Below are 17,774 nucleotides of genomic sequence, written 5' to 3'. Positions count from 1 at the left end.
TTGGTGAAGAACATCTGTGTTACAGCTGGTGCTTACCGTTGCAGAGAAGGACACTACTCCAACTCACAGGAAACTCACAGCATAGTAAAGATACATTCATTTTCTGGATTGAGCATTAATTTCATAGATACTTAAAACTAAATTAGTCTACTAGTTTGTTTTCTTACCTACTGTTCATTTTTTTTCTCCTTGCAGTCACTGCAGTGTCTCACTAAGGCACATAAATGTGAAATGCAATCAAGTGATTGGGAGAAAGATGTTTCTTCTTTTAAGGAAGTGGTGAAAGGAGCCATAGAGATTGCGCATGGTATGTTCTACCTGAAAAGAACTTATAAGATAAGTTATAAGTAGTATAAGGAGTAGGCTTGAGACTTCTGTTTTTAATTACAAGCAGGACTCTGGCACAGGAGAAGAGCTGTGTATGATCTCAGCAAAGTTGTCTGGGAGGCATGGCTGATGTTTTCTCACCTAGGAAGAATCATTAATAGAAATGGGGGCTAGCAGAAGCTGTGATAGTTTTGCCACACACTTTCCACATGCTGTCCAGCATTTAATTTCATCACCAGTAGTGTTTTGAAGTTGGCTTTAATTTCACAGCTCTGTTTTCTCCAAAATGGTGAAAATGACTGACTGTAGTTTTAATTTTTAATTTTATTTTTATGTAATGTCTATGTATCCGTGGCAGCATTAACTAGCAGTGTTTGCATTTGGCTCAATAAGAGACAAATGTCAGTGGCACTTGTGTTTCGGACATTGAGTACACATAGTTCTTAACTAGCGAATAAGTAATTAGAAGTAACAGTTGAAAGGAGTATAGTCAAGATAATTTTACCATAAATGTGTAGAATTATAAATCTTATTAAATTATATTTTTTCCTACTATTGGGAATCCTCTAACAGAGAGCATCATCCTGATAGTGCATACAAAAATATACTTGGAATGAGGCAGAAATTGTGTTGAGTGAGTCAGTAAACATATGACTGGTAAATATGGAATCAATTAATTTCATAGTCTAGCAGTTTCATAACTCAAGTGAAAATGCATCTATAGTTTGTCTCACTCTTCAAATCATCACATAAGTTTGATTGACTGTGCCGGTCAGGAGATGGACGAAACTTAGACTCGGTAAGACTATTCACTGTACTGTGATATTTATGTTTAAGAAGGATACATAAACCTGTTGGGTTTCGAGTTATCTTCCCAAAATTACTTGGTGTTCTTTTACTTTGTGTTTCTTTTGGGGGATATTACATTAAAAATTGTCTATGGAAGGTATGAAGATTTTTAGTTAAACATTGTTGTTTAAAGATTGTTGCTATAGAGATAAGGCTTATTTGGCTTTGGGTCCTTTTCTTCTGTGTTTGGATTCTAGTGGCTATAAAATGCAGCAAGAACAAATCTAATCATCAGGAAGCTTTGCAGATACTTTCTTCAGCTCGACTCAACTTACGTGGCTTGTCATCCAAAGCAAAGGTAGGAATGTTTGAAAGGCAGGCATTTTTGTTTGAAAGCTAGGGATCTTTGTTCTGTTGCCAGAAATCATTTCTCTGTTTTGAGTCATTTATAGATCAAGTAATACCTGACTGTCCCAGTGGATCATCAGATGGATATTCACTTCTACGCTGTTAAGGATTCCAGTTTTAAGTAGACTTTTATTTACCTTCTTCCTGTTAGGCTTTGACTGAAATAAACCTACTACTCTAAAATGTCAATGCTGTATCTTAGACTAAGCTAGAATTTTACTTAAAATGTCGGGCAAACAGACTCAAATGTTTCAAAGAAATCAGTCATTTCAAAGACCTGTTCCTTATGTAAGTACTCATGGAGGAAGCAGGGCAGTCTCAGAAACAATGGATGTAAACCTGCAGAAAAGACCAAAATGTGTCAGGACTACTTTGCATCACTTGAAGTGTTTTAAAAACAGAGTTATTTATTAAAAGAAAGAACTGTTTTTTCATAAGGTTTTCTTGGATACCCTACCAATTCAGATATTGATTTGCTGGAAAATGTCATCATGTTTGAATCATATGTTTGGTTTTTGGAGTTGTGCCTCCATAGCCAGGTACCCAAAGAGCCGAGTCTATTTCTGCACCATTATTATCTTAATTTTACCCTTCATCTTACAATATGAGACACAGCCATTGTTTAACTGAGGACTGATCTGGAATACTTTTTCATTGAAAATACACTTAATGTCTTAAAGAAGTGGCTGTGTGTGGGGTTTAGTAAATGCGAATTACAGAGCGTAAGTTTTATAACATGTGTGCTTGTGTTACAAAGTGTTGATCCGTCATCCGTGTGCTAAACTTGGCTCGCTCTCAATATTAAGTCCTATAATTTTAAGGATAAAAGACTAGAAAAGTTGTATAAGCAGACAAAAGCTGGCTCCGTAGCTGTGCTTTTAGATACTAGCATACATAAGTCTTTGGAATGTGGTGAAAAAAGTCACAACATGTATGTTTTGTTGTGATTGATAAAATGTTTTGGGTGGGTTGTTTGTTTGCTTGCTTGCTTGTTTGTTTGGTTTTTTTAAGTGTGTAGACTGAGTATGACTGTAGAGAAAGCAAGACTACTTGACAAAAATTACATAAATACAAGTACAGGTGGTTTATATTATGCAAGATCATGCAGTATCTGAAAGATTAGGAATAGGTGAGTCTAGTAAATTGTATTCTTAATCCCTGAAGGCACTAATTAAATGAACACCTCTATTATTGGCAGATAATGGTATCTCTAAGTTTTATGGCACTTCTGAGAAAACTGACATGTTAAGAGATAAAGCTATTGATTTGATCTCCCTGTTTTTGCATACTTTTCAAGATGCCATCTTATTTTTAATTTGAAGTCATAGTGAATTTCCAAAGTGTGTTGTGGTTTAAAAACTCAGTCAACTTCTGTAAGATCCCATGCAGAAACAGTTTAGCACTGTTTATACCTGTCCAAGCTTGACTGCAGCATCTCTTTTGCTGCCTTCTGAGTCAATATTAGTGTGTGGCATTTTTTTCTTTTTTCTTTTAATGGAGAAAAGCACTTAAAAAAATGGGCTAAGTGCAGACTCGGTAGTTAGGATTTCAGAAGGAATAAAGAACAGTGAAAGTAACTTTTAAAAGATAAAATTCCAAAATTTTGTAGTCAGGACGTGCAATTGGAGCAAATCAGTAGTTTTTGTACAGGTGAAACAATGTCGCTTCTCGGTCTTCTCGCTTTCCTGGGATCTCCATCTCCAACATTCCAGCTCCTGTGTTCTGCCGGACTCATGATGCACCCACACTCTGCTGAAGGCTGCAACTCGAAAATGTGTTGTTCATGGGTTCCTTTCTTGACAGAGCCTTCTGGGCAGTCGCATGCTCTGGCAAATAGCATAGTGGGCTCTCTTCTGCTCCTTGCCCCCATGCATCATTTGGATCTGACAGGTGGGGTCTCTGAAAAGGAGAAAGGTCATGGAGCTGTATCGTAAACACATGAAATGTTTCTCCACAATGGTACACACGTGGGGCACAAAGCCCAAAGAATGATGGTGCGTGAAACTTCCCCAGGCTGCATCTAGTTGAACAGATCTCTCTGTGTGGAAAAAAAAAAAAAGTGAATAATTAATTATCTCATCCTGATTTATTTAGCTGTCTTAGCTAGAAATTACCAAACTTTTCTGTCACATTCCCAGTGTGCAGTTTTTGGGCTGAAAGTCAGAAAAAGTTTCTGTACTTGTAGCAGGAACATGTTCCTATTTTTGTGTAAGATGTTCCTTTGTTCAGTGACAACACTGTTCTGAGGCACATTGAAAACATTGGTTCAGGCCTTTTAAGTACATTTTTGTTTATATACGTATCTGTATTGTCCCATTATGTTTTGATGATATAATGATGTACAGATGTACTCCGGAGCAACTTTTGTTTTCTTGGTTTGTTTTTGTCTCTAAATGTAGGCTTTTCGTTTGTGTCAAATGAAGTGTGAATCACTCTCCCTTTACATAATAAAGGGGAAACATATGTTTGGGTCCCCCCCCACCACCATATTTCTGTGGAGCGGTACCTCACACAGCCTCCGTATTACCTGAGTCAAAGGACAGGTCCTGGCCTTGCAATAGCAACATGTTCTGGTGCAACGTGCACAAAGCTCCCGTCAGAGCTTGCGTATCTCAAAGCTTTAGACAAGTCATTTAGCACTCCTCTCCTTTGGTTTCCCTGTAAATACGTGAAGATTATGCTCATCATAACTTAGCTGCTTTGTGGTTTTCTTAATGGCATAGGGTCTTTAAGAGCAAACTGTTTTTATTACTCTGTAGTGTTTTGTTTTCTCTTGTATAACTTAATTACACACAGATTAATGTCTCCACCCACACATGTCTTGACACCAAATGTTAAAAGATGTTTATTTGGGGTTTTGGAGAAAATGACACAACAGAATATGACACTGGCGAAAATAGCCATTAAAATTCACAACTACTAATTTATCAGCAGGTGGGTTTGTAAACTGCAGTGACGGTATGCGAGATGCTCTTCTAATTTGAGTTTCATGGTAAAGTCCTTCCCTTTCGATGGGATCAGGAGTCAGCATAGGCAGTCAGGTCAGAGCAGAAACCCAACATCCACAGGAGGATCCATCCCCTTTGGCAAAATATCAGGTGTGTGGCACAGACCACACATCTATATATGTGTGCGTGTATACATACATACATACATACATATATATATATATATATATATATATATATATATATATGGACCTTCTGTTTATTAGCCACAAAATGGACTTTTTAAAGAGAGAGATACCATCATAGGTACCAAAAATACAAAAGGCAGGATAGCGGTGATGAGCTTTCTGTATTGTGTCTCTACACTGAAACAGAGAAGTTGTATGTGTATTTTAAAATAATGTATTTCTTTTTGTCATGCAGCAACTTTTTGTAGATGCAACAAGTAATGAGGTTCACAGTGAGATAGCTGATGAGGTGACAACTATGGGCAACATGATCGCTGAACTTCAGGAACTGAGCAACCAGCTGAGAAACCAGTGCTGACACACGGAGCGGATTTCGTGACAGGAAGACAATACTGACATGTTTCTTTTGCCACAGCTTTTGCTGATGAAATGGTAACAATTCTTATGCAACAACACTCTCAATAAACATTTTTCTGTACAGTGCTGTTCTTGTGGTCAGCTTTCTTCAGAGTTCAGGCTGCTTTTTAAGATTCTTATCTGCTCTCGCTGTCTTACAGAGTTGCCTGTTTTGGTTCCTCAGGCCCAGATTTTCTGGAACAGAGCTACTTGTATTTATAAGGCGATTATTGAGGATTAGTTCCGCCTGGCGGCATCACACCCAGGCGCCAGGCCTCCGCGGGACGCCCCACCTCGGTTGCAAGCCGGGGAGGCGGAGAGGCGCCAGGGCGGGAGGAGATGGCCGCTCGGCAGAGGCGGGAGCTGGGCCCAGCCTATCACCCCCTCACCGGCGAGGCCCACAGCCAATCGGAGGGTGTGTCTGTCTGCCCCTGGCCAATCAGAGGCGCCGTAAGGCTGGCTGGTCAGTGGTGGGACGCTGAGGTGAGGGCAGGCTGTCATGGCGGGGAGCGCCGTGGGGCTGCAGGCCGCGGCAGGGCCGGAGGTGGCTCCCTAGGCCATCAGGCGTTTTCCGAATTTAATTCGGTGTTAATTGCTTACAGGGGAGTAGGAGTGGGGTCCCGAGAGTAAGAATTTAGTCTTTTTTGTTATTCTTGTACTACAATCAAAGTAGCAGGATGTTTGCTGCATTAGGATTTACAAACAGTTATTACTTGAAGCAGTGTTGTTTTATTTGAAAATACGTAACCTGTGTCCCATGGGCAATAGACTAGCACTTCATTTGGGCCTTTTACAGGCATGGGGATTTCCCCCCACTGAGGCAGCAATAAAACTGCAATGTAATCTAAAATACTTATATCTGGCTAGACCTGAATAAGTTATTTTCATCTACACTATTTTGTGTTGTTTCATTTTTAAGCATCTTTGCTACAGCTCTTCTTAAAATAGGATTTTCTCAGGGTTTTCCAGAAACCTATGCAAAATAGTTTCCTCACTCATGATTTTGGGTCTCGCTTCCCTATGAGAACGATGCAGTCTCCAAAAATGTGGTTATCTATATTCTGGGTACACACCATTTGTGGTACGGTCATTAAAACTATACCGTTACTAAATCGCAAGAATGCTGTCCCTGAAGAGAAAGTCGGAAGGTAAAAGGAAACCAAGCAATTAATTGGATTTGAAGCAGCGGTAAAAGTGTGTTATTTTGGTGTGTGAAGGGGGAAACCATCTTGATGCCTTTGTAAAGCCTTGTATCCTTGTAAAACGTCTTAGAATGGCAAATAAATTATATGCTGCTGGTATTTTAACATGAGGTTCCCACAAAAATTATTATCTTAACAAAGGGTTTACCTGCTAGTGAAAGAGAGCTGGCTCCAAAACGCTTCTTCATTGAAATGGCCCAGAAAGGGAGGAGGCATTAAAGTTTGTGCAGAATAAATTTGCTGGAGATAGATACTCCCATTTTGTTCCTATGTATAGTGAGGGGCCCACCTGACTGAAAAAAACAGGCTGGGAGTTTTGTGACAGACTCCCACCACTACTATCTTTTTATAATTATATTTTGATATGATTTACCTTATTCACAAAGGAAAAGAAAAAAAACTTTAAAACTATTATTTTGTTCCCAGCACTAAATTTTCTTGGGAAGAAAGGGTTTAGGTGTGGAATTGTTCGGTGGCAGAAAAATCTCCCATTTTTCTTGTGATCTTATGGCAAATTTTAAACCAGAATTGTATTCCACTATCAACTTGAAAACATGAGACTTGAAGTCAGTTGTCTTGATTTAAAAGAAAATAATTTCCTTTGAGTCTACCTGAGACAATTTATAAATGAAGTTTGGAGGTGCAGAACATGAAGCCACATTCATTTTTGCATAATGGCTTCTGCCTAGCATTTAATAACACTAGGTGGGAAGTTAACATTTTATATAGAATATTAGAGAGGTCTGTGAGAAGGCCTTTATTTCCTTTCCCTTTCAATTTTTTTGTTTTGAAAATCGTTTTTGGTTTTTTGCCTAAGGTGGTCACATGAAAAAGTCATTCTGCTTTTCCAATGTCTTTCCCCCTGCAGTACTTCACATGTTTTCTCAGCACAGATTTTTTCCTTGTTTGAGCCTCCCTCTCTTAGGAGATGTGTGGAATATAAACAAGTTTGTCTTTCACCTAATAGAGGGAAAGCCTACTATCCACAGACAGCGTGTTCCTGAAGAGTGGGATGGCTAGTGTTATGACAGCACACCAATTTTCCTGTCATAATTAATGTAATAGAGGGGAAATGTCTGCAGAGACTTAAAAATACACAATTTAAATACATACAGACAATATACATGGTGTGGAGGTTGAAGAGGCAGGACCTCGCTCACCGCTGGGGAGACACTACCTCTTCAAAACAGATAACCATCCCACAAGATCTCAGCCACTTCATCCATGAGACTGAACGCCTGATGTAAATCTCTTACCAGGTATGTTCTTGCTTCCTCTTTCTCTGTATTAGTGACATTTTCATCTTCCTCAGATACCAGGTGAGCCTATGCTGCTTCTTTGGAGTTCATCGCAGAGGCCTTTTAAAACTTTACAGACACAAAAGCCACCTCAGTTTTGTATGGTACTCATTTTCTGTACTCAGGCCAGCAGCATTTGGTTCAGAATAGCTCTAGGAGACCACTCTCATGAAGACAATGGTACTATAAAAGCTCTGGCTGTCAAAAAAACTTGCTAGTATGGAGAGAGGAAGGAACCTTTCCTAAACAGACAGCAGACTTTCCAGATCTCCATCTTATGGGGAACATCTGTCTTCTAACATGGGGATGTTTTTCGCTCAAATAGCTCCCGTGACAACTGCAGAATCCTTGAGGGTTTAGCAAAACTGGACAGTCTTTTCCCAATGTAGTTTTCACACCTACAAGTACCTCTGTAACTTCTATGTTATTTTCAAGTGCTCTATGTACAGCTATATGATAACGATTACTTAGTGTAGCATGGACTCGATTAAGCAATATTTCGCAGGAATGGCTTATGGTTCACAGTAGAACTTCCGGTACTTCCAATCTTTTTTTTCTTTTTGACTTTAGAAGTATTAATTACCCATTTTGTCATCTATCTGCCATTAAAGCTGATTTGTGTGCAGTAGAGGTGAAACGGGTAAGTCTAGAATTTTTCAACTTCTGCCTACCTAGACAGGGAAAGCAACTGTCTCGGGGTTTTGAAGATGAGCATAAAGCCAGTAAACCTTGAAGAAAGTACGATGTATGAGAAAGAACTGATTTCCATGGCCTAAGAGGGTTTGTTTGTATGTCTTTGACCTAATATGGTTCAACCTATGATGTATTTTCAGCCACTGGTGGTTAGAACCCAGGGAAGATCTTCTGATTCACCCAGAGGGCTGTGTGTACGCAGAGGAAGGGTACACAACCGGGTGTGGTACTAAAAGGTTTTCTTCAGTTGGGACATTACTCATGAGCAGAAGTGAATGTTTTTAGGGCCAGTGAGGCCAGGCTGACTCAGGCAGGTCCCGAATAAATGCCAGTAAATGTTGTGTTCCACGTCACATCGTCCTCAATGTTCCTTCCACCACACTGAGTGGTACATTCAGAAAGGCAGGCAGCTCTCATCCCATCATTCATGCAGAGCTCTGTGCTAAAAGTGCCTTGGAAAGAAAGAAAGCTTGGAATAATTTTTCAGATCTAAAAATGGTGTATGGCTTACATAAATGTATGGCTTACAGAGGATACATTTACAAGTTTAGCTTTTGGATGTGTACATACATTGGTTAAAACTACACCTCTAATTATTTTCAAAATAAATAAGGCAGAAAAAAATAGGTATTAATTTTATCCTGCTTTGGAGCAGTACTACCCAAGAAGGTATAAAGTCACTTTGAAATTATTTTGACTTAGCTCTTTTGTTCAGTATTTCTGTCTCAATATCAGTGACTGGATGAATGACTACAGATGGATATAATGTATTTCAGGGGATAAAAGGAAGCTAAAAAACCTCATGCTATTTGCAGAGTAATACAAATTAAAATAATATACATGTATTTAACTTTTCTTCATCTGCATTCATGCAGAGCTCGGTACCAGAAGTGTGTACAAAATAGGGAAAAGGTAACAGCTGATAGTGTACAACTTAGGTTCTCTGAACTTAAAGTGGAATTTGATAGGAAAATCTTATTCTAAAAAATTAACATCAACTGTATGGAGTTGTTTTCAGTGTGATTTACTCAAACTAAATGCTTTGTGTTTCAAAAATTCTTTCAAGAAACTAATTTGATTATTTTTGTTTATATTGTGTGTATGTATATATTTAAGCACATACGTATACATATATGTATACATGTATAAAGATGCACATATATACATATAATCATGTGTGTGTTATAGAAAGAGTTGTTCATTCTGAAGGTGTAAGAGGTACCTTTACTGGAAGGTACATCTTATGAAAGCATGCATTACAGAGACTAGAACATATGTCAGCCTCCTATCTGTGCATTTCTAGCGTGCTTGCCACTAATCTAAGTGCTAACTACAGGATTGATAGTGTTCCTTTCCAAAAATGGCTAGTTATTTTGGGTGTCATGTTGATGAAACCTTTAAAGGTACCTGACTTTAGAAGTGAATGTGCTAAGCACTCGGGAAAACAGACAGAGCCTTTGCATCTCTCCCACATTAGTCATTCAAAGTCTCTATTTTCAAAGTCCTATTCAGATTTGACAAAGTTAGGCCTAAATATCAGCCTGAACAGGAGTCATCTAAATTTGTTACTAACAGGCAATAATTAGAGACTTTGTGAATGTTCACTGTAGTTCACGGGGAAAAAAGCTTTGCTTTTGTAATTAAATACCTTTAAACACTGTCTGCCTTAACTCTGAACTGCCTGCTCTCTCTGTTTCAACTCTGTTTTCCAGAGATCTTTTTATTGCTGGTCTACTGGTTAGGTTTAAAATATGTAAACAGTACGAGTTTTTTCATTTTTTTTTATTCACATAAGAGACTTCCATTGATGTCTGCCGTTACAAAACTGTGATTTCATCCACTTATGAAGAATTTTAAATTCAAATAGTAATAGAATTGACTTTGTGTTAGGGTTGAAGAATGGAAAGTGGAATTTTAGAAATTATTTTATCGCAAAATTTTGAAGGTTACGTTCAATTAAGACAGACATGGATAGCACTTACTTTAAGAAGTGCTTTAATTTGTATTTCTGAAGATGTTTTATGTACACAAGTGCATATAAAAGATGTACCTATCCCCTGTTGAGAACTGCCAAAGCAGTAACGCTTTTTTTTTTTTGAGCTAAAAAGTCACAAGCAAATCAGGCCAGATGTAGGAAGGTCCATCTTGCACATTTTACATGATAGGTTTCAGAAATAAAACTGGCAAATTAGGTGAATTTCACAATGTGAATGGCAGTAAAATATTTACTGTTATGCAAAAGCCATTGCAATACTGCAATACAGATAGTTTTTGCACCATTCAGAAGTACTTATAAATAGATAGGTTTCAATCGACAAGTAGCTTATTCAGGCATGTGGTCAAATATAGTAGCTGCATTCATTAGACAAACATTTCTACTAATCCCTCAGCTACACTAATAAAAGAGTAATCCTTTATAGGCTGAATGTAGTAGCAGAGGATTCTTTTTTTAACTATTAACATCCTTCAAAGACCAAGGTCTAATCATTATTAGTGACTGTATTTGGTTTTCAGCAAATGAGTTGAAAATTGATAACCCTTGGCAGCGTGTTAAGTTAAAATTCCTTACTGAAAATGGAGACACCCTTACTCTTAGGAGCAGCTTCTAATATATGCTGTATCTTAAGTAGATTTGTTCCTGCTCTTTAAACAAACAAAAACCCCAGAGAACAACAGCAGCCTTGTGGGCACTTTTTTTTGTTTGTTTTGTTTTACTATTTTTATAGCATTTGCCCTTTCACTCGCTTCTTCCACACTTTCGATTTCATTGTTAAGGCAAGAAAAATAAGTTTGTGGATTCAGGCTGGCTTCACTGAGCAAGACAAGGATGCTGGGTAGGGACAAGACAAGTAAGTGAGTCACTGCCCTTCTGTACCAGGGTAGATAAAAGACCTATTACAAGTGTAATCCACTAATACTCATCTAAACCTAAACTGGGTCTCTGCAAGAACAGGGTGCTTTGGGATCAAAAATCTGTGATCATTAACTCTGCTTTCTGTATAGAACTGTTTTCCAAGTTGACCTAAGTATGAAAGTGCATTTTTCTGTTTCCAGTTTACTCTGACCTGAATGTTTTTTCAGAACACATCAAGAACCTTTCAATCACCAGCGATGTCACATATCCCTCCTTCTCCGTTTTTGTTTCCTATTTATTTTAAACCTCACTGACCTGTGAGTCAACTACAACAGTTCTTGGCCAAAAATCAGTGTAATGAACTAAGCAAACAAATACCAGCCAAGAGCCATGCCATGGAAAACCGGGATTAACAGCATGAAAATCTTCAAAACTGCAAGTTAGCCTATTAATGACATAACTGCTGAAGTGAAGCAGCTAAATTTTGCAAGTCGCATTCAGAAGTTAACCCCTACAGTTCAGTTCTTTTCCACTGTCATCTCTAAATGAGCATCATATTCTTTCCGTGTTAAATGCTATCATTCCATCCACCTCCACGCCTCTTGTACTGCTTAATTTTCATTTTCTGCAAACCCACGGAGCTTTCTTCTCGCTGAAATGGTGATCCTGCAATCACGGAAACCACCTTTGTGTTTCTCTCTCCAGCTTCTCTGGCATGGGGTTGGCTTGTCCGTCTTTATGTGATCTTCTCTCAGCGCTCTGCCGGTTTTGTGACCTTTGGTCCCTGGAAAAGCACCCCTGATTTTTATAGTTCTTTGTGTGCATCTGCCCCATGGCAATTTCATTTTGTCCCATTCCAGTAGTAGTGTCCCTTCCTCCCCTTCCTGTAATCTCTCTTCCCCACTTCTTTAAGGTTTCTCTATGAGGTCTTGGTAGGAAGGATGCTAGGAAGGACCTTAAGGTTGCAGTTAGTGTAGAGAGTAACTAACAGCAACACAAAAAAATGTAATTTGTAGTAACATGAGAGCTACTTCAAGGAGTGGAAAAAGGACATTTTTCCCTCTGGTGAGGGAATTTTTTCCCTTGGCTGAGCCCCTTGGGGATGAGACAGAGGGCAAGTACCTTTATGTTTATGGGGGGTAAAGAGCACCGCAAACCTTTGGCAGAAAACTGAGACTATGGAGGGAGAACAGCAGCCCAGAGACGGTGATGATGGTCCCAGTGGAACTGCTGAAACAAGGAAAAAAAGATTAGCACTATTCATCGGGCAGGAAGGCACAAGTCTTTCCTTGAGCAGAGGATTGAGCAGTAAATAACCAGACCAAATTACTACGTTGCCAGAGGGAGATGGCAGACCAATGAGAAGTAACAGATGCAGCTGGAGAGCAAAGGTAAGTCACAGCTTGGCAGTAGCCCAGAATTAAAGGAACCAAACTGTAGGCACAAACGCCAGTGTACTGTAGGGCTTTTAACAGCCCCTGTGGTCTGAGTGATTGTGTCTGTTTGGGAACGCTCCAGCCATACCTACAATTTTTTAATTTGTTTTATTTGTAGCAGTCCGTCTTGCACTGTTCAGGATTTGCTATTGTCAACACTATCACCTCCTATTTTTAGAGGCTTGTAATTTGACTGTAAATTCTATGCAGTCCTAAAACCAGGTGTAGTGAACACAGCCTCAGCCAGTCGGCGTTTTCTGTTTGCAAGAGAAAAACAGGCAAGTAGTTCGCAAGCTTGACAAGCTGCTGGAACCAGATAATTTTTGTGATCTGTAACTACAAAACTAATTTACTGTCATGCTAGGCAGAGGGGGTTTTTTTGTAGCTGAAGTATGTCTTGCATTTGGTCTATGCTCCACAAGGGCTTTTACTGCTGTAGTAATCTCTAAGAAAGCTGACAGGCGAGCAAAGCAAGTTCAAAAAAATGATACAGAATAACCTCCACAGGTTCAAACAGAACTTCAGGTTGAGTCCTGTATAAATTAACGAGGGAAGGAAAAAAAAAATGGGCTAGAGACACAATTTAAGAAGTGAGGTCCATAAAATGAAATTATAACAGTGATAGTACTGAGAACACGCAGTGTTGTGACACCATTCAGAGATGGCACAGGCAGCGAGATACTCGCTTCTGTCTGCACGTGCTGTTTTACTGCAGAAACAGTTGTCAGATATGATTCAGGTTCTGAGATGTTCCTAATCAAAACTATAGCAAACTTTTGGCAAACTATTAATCAGGAGGATTGACACTGAGGTCAGTAGGATTTTTGCAAGTTTCCTGAATACCTTGGAGAAAGATTCTATCTCCTGAGGTTAAGCCTTTGCTTATCCTGTTCCCTTGGCATCCTGTATCTATTATATTCTTAAGAGTGCCTCACTGTCTTGGGTAATACCAAGAGTTTTGTGCTTTGATTGGGTGACACCAACTACCTAACTTACCACAGATGTTGCAGATCACTCTTCTGTACGTGTGTGCAAGGTCACACAAATACACACACACACCTCTCTTGCTTGTAGCGGCCCTCCCTCCACCTCAAGGCAAAGCCAAGCAAACTGGGATGTTCTGCTGCACAAGGTGACGTGTCTGGGACTCTGTTTCTCAGTGTTTTATCCATCCTGCACATGAATGCTCCCACCCGTTACTGCAGTGTTTGAGCACCTGCTGCGTAACATCACTGGCTGTAACCAAGGCTTTTGTGGATATTATGGGATCTTTGGATTTCTGCTCTTTCAAGCATTCTGCCTGAGGCAAAATTTCGGAGTTTCTGGTTAAGGTTTTATTATTTCCATGAGGTTTAACCGTGTGAGAGAGATGTCAGTTCTGTGAATGTCACTCTTATCATGGTGGGGTGGGGTGGTTTGGTTGGTTGGATTTTAAGAGAAAGGGTTTCCAATTTTTTTTCTAAATGCAGTTGAACCCTATGTTGTTTCACTGGCAATGCCTTCAGCTGAGTGGTCAGTTTGATGCTGAACATGGAGGCTTAGGAAGCTGGGCCAAAGAACCTTGGAAGGAGACAACAAATTTGTTTCTTAAAACTGTAAAAATATATATAATTCCTATGTGTGTTTAGATTTTTTTTTCTGGACATTTTCTCATACATTCATACTATAAATTATTTTGCATACTGCAAATTTTTTTTTCATATGGGTCTACTTCCTTGTGAAAGTATTGGAAAGGCAGTGAAGGTAGCTTGCTGTGACAACAGTGAACACAACTAGGATATGTTGTCACACACTGCCTGTGCGTGTTTTGGATCACTGCAGATATGTCCGCCTTCCAAGACATAAATCCAAAGGATAACCCGATATCCTCCCTGATGCTGCTTCTTGGTGTAATGACATTTCTACAGCAAGGTTCTACATCAGTGAAAACAAATGGGTTTTGTATTATGGGATGGTAAGGTAATATCTATTCAGAAAAGCAGTTGCATTTGAGTGGTTTTAAGCATTCATGCTTTGATTTATTGTACTGAAATTTAATCTAGGGTTTTTTTTTCCTTTGGACTTTCTCTGCAAGAGTTCTAGTGAAAATATTGCATCAGCACTTTAGGAATGGAGCAACAGTGTTACTCTGATCTGTCAAATGCAGAGGCCATGAGCTTCCCCTGAGAAACCCGGTGGAACAGCCTTTCTACTCAGTTCAGGACTGGTAGTGTAAAGAATACTTCCTAAGCTGGGGCCCCTACAGTAACCCTCGCAACTTGTTCTGCATGTGGGCCTGACTTGTTTGTGTATTCTTGTTGGATGCAGTGGAGGAAAGTTACTCGTGTGCGTGTAGATTTATCAGGGTGGATCCCAGCACACTAGTAAGAGCAGTGACTATTCAAACTTACCTGAACGTAATATTATCAGACCTTAAATGTGCCTTTCTGCAAGCTTAAATGTGTTTAGCCTTTGTGAATATATTTCAAAGCTTATTTGGAAAAATAATTAAAAATAAAAAGTAGAGATTTAAGAGGAAGATATCTGAAATAATATTAGACATTTTAAATATATAAACATCCCACAGCAGTCATGCATCTATTTGACAGAAGCTTAAAAATAACTTTGCCTTTAGTGCTTGGCAAAAATTGCGTATGTGTGAGTGCATGTATGTGTGCGCTTTTGTGCCTTTTAAAGGCGAATGATGCTGATATGGCTTTATAATTTACTGTCCTGTTTGCACTTGATACCATCAGTGATCTCAGCACAACTCTGGAAATGGTGTTTAACTGTGGCAGAATGAGGGCATGGGTATAAATATTGTTTTGTAAATCTCTCTCCTAAGTATTGACTGTATTGCAGCCATGGGATGGGAGGGTTTAAGAAATGGTGTTTGGAAGATCTCAGAGTTCAGCTCTGTGCCAGGGGTTGGAAAGGATGATGTAGCAATGCTTTGACTAGGAATCCCAGTTAAGAGAGATGTGAATTGCGCTTCTGATTTCTCCTCATTTAAAAACAAAATCTAGTTAAGAACATGCACACACTCTCCTTGTCCTTATTTGTTTTTATTGCCCCTAAAACAAAGTGGCAGCAAAACCTCCATGTGCTCATGTCAGAAGCATGCAAGGAACAAGATGACCACTCTACCAGGCATCAGTCTTTGCCTTCCAGCACCTGATGCTTGGCCTGAGAATGGCAGCAAGCTACAAGTGTCCGTTCTTGACAGCAGAGAACATCTACAAATGTTCTTGCTTTCATTTGCTCTTTTCTCACTTGTGGCTTTTGCCACCAAATTCTCCTTGCTAAGTTGCCATAAAAGAGAGAAGACGATCTCCCTGGTTCCTATTGATCTCTCCTCCTCCTCCCTGGGCTCAGAGAGGGTCCTTACAAGAGGGAATAACAGCTTTATCTGCAGTTACACCAAGGGGGTCTTTGACACCCTGCTCCCGCCAGAGTCATGAGAAGGGAGCATGGGGAAGGCCCTCCGTGAGCCATGCAAGTTCAGCAGCCTCCAGTTCTGTTGCCTCTTCCTTGCCTTAAGTCACCACCTCACGCATTAACCTTCCCTGTTGCAACTTGTTTCCAGCTACCTTGTCTTCAGGATGCTCTTTGAGAGGCTCTGTACCTCCCCAGGACCCTCCTGCAGCACGGCTCTTCTGGAGTCAGGCTCTCTCCAGCTCCCACTGTCCCCTCACGGTCCCTTAAGAGGAACCCACAGGGTTCACAGGCAGGGTTTGGAGAGGAAGCCCCTGGTGGACTTGGCTACCCCCTGTTAGCCCTTGAGTCAGCAAAGGTAATTGAGATGGCTCAAGGAGGTGAATGGGAGCGCAGAGACTTCCGATCCTTCTGCTTGGCTTCTCTCATATGAAAGGGATTGGTTTTTCTCCTAACAGTGTTAAGTGAGGTGTCCCTGTGCCTTAAGAAAAGGATACTCAAGTAACTGGGGGGGGGATTTTCTTATGCACTCATAAAATCTTAGAAATGGCAAAATACAGTCGCTGTTTAGTTCTTGAGATTCAGGCAGCAAGCTGCGATCTCAGTCTTGGCTGAGGTCCACAGAGGGATGGGCGCTACACACATCTCAAGCAGTCCCTATTGGAAGGACTGACATTTACAGTAGTGTCTGGTAGCATGTCAGCCTGCTCCATGCTGGCATGGCAGAGCTCATGTCTGTACATCTAAATGCTTTTCTCTCCCAAACAACACTGGACTTGTCAGCTGTTTATTGGGAACGGTCCCTGGCCCAATCTAATGTCCAAACTTGAACTGTGCCCACATAACGCTTGGAAGAGAGTTAGCTGGCCTAAGCCAAAACCATGCCAGAGGCCATCCTACCAGCAAGATGGGTGACTGTGGTGGGCCTGTGCTCAGACACTATTAGTTTGACCTGTCTAGACATAGCTGAAGAATACAGTTCCTCCTCCAGGAAAACCACAGCTCAAGGACTGCCAAATAGGCAGAGGAATAAGAACATCAGTTTATAGCACGTTCAGTTCATGCACAAGTTACTGTGATTTTCTGTGAGCAGGTAGAGGAGACGTGAGGTAAGGCCTTGTAAAAGGCAAAGGGCTTTGCAGGTGACCTTAGAGCCATCGGTTTGGATATAGTTACACATATGGAAGATGTCCCAGAGGTGACCTTGGGGAGCTGACAAAGGGAAGCTTGTTGCCTTGGCAGAACAAATAAGCCACAGATGGAAGAACAAGTAGATAACAGCAGTCTTGACAAGAAAACATAAAAGAGGACAAGCCTGAATTAAGCCAGTCTTGAAGGTCCTTAGTCTCTAAATGACTGATAAGGGAGAATAATTAAACAGGAAAGGGTAAAGAGATGGGGACCATAAAATAATCAAACTTGCTAGTGAGCAGCAACCACTAAAATTAATGACTTTCTTCTGCCCCAGAACAAGGATTTTAATCTTCTGCTTTCATTTAGGCAGCTTCTATCTCCACTTTAATGTTATTTTTATATATTACGCTTTCCTGTGAATATAGCAGATGGTGAATATAGCAGATGTAACTTCTATATGAAGTCAAAGAAGCCTCTCACAGCTGCACAGAACAAATACTAATGCCCAGAATATCTTTAGAGAAATATAACTGTAAAAGGGTTTAATTTGTAGGAAGAAATAGAAATCTGAAATTCAGGCATGCCTGTAGTCCCCCGTGTGCTATATTCTAGCTACAGATGACAGCACCGGTGGGGCAGCCAGGCCATAGCAGCCTTCTATGCAGAGAACCTGTAAATTCAACAGCA

General features: G+C 40.1%; 1 protein-coding gene across 2 annotated transcripts in view; it reads left to right on the top strand.

Annotated features, from left to right (window-relative positions):
• The window catches only part of TTC27 (tetratricopeptide repeat domain 27), a 128,484-nt gene extending 123,459 nt beyond the window's left edge, over positions 1–5,025 (top strand). For both annotated transcript variants that reach the window (XM_082305833.1, XM_082305832.1), the window contains 3 exons: positions 196–307; positions 1,374–1,474; positions 4,896–5,025. In XM_082305833.1, the coding sequence (XP_082161959.1) occupies positions 196–307; positions 1,374–1,474; positions 4,896–5,018 (336 nt within the window). In that variant the 3' untranslated portion in view covers positions 5,019–5,025. The remainder of the gene's footprint in view (positions 1–195; positions 308–1,373; positions 1,475–4,895) is intronic.
• Positions 5,026–17,774: the final 12,749 nt, after the last annotated feature.

This window comes from Platalea leucorodia, assembly GCF_965183815.1.
Source record: "Platalea leucorodia genome assembly, chromosome: 3".
Taxonomy (NCBI): domain Eukaryota; kingdom Metazoa; phylum Chordata; class Aves; order Pelecaniformes; family Threskiornithidae; genus Platalea; species Platalea leucorodia.
Note: the sequence above shows the minus strand (reverse complement) of the source record. Positions and strands in the feature narration are given on the sequence as shown.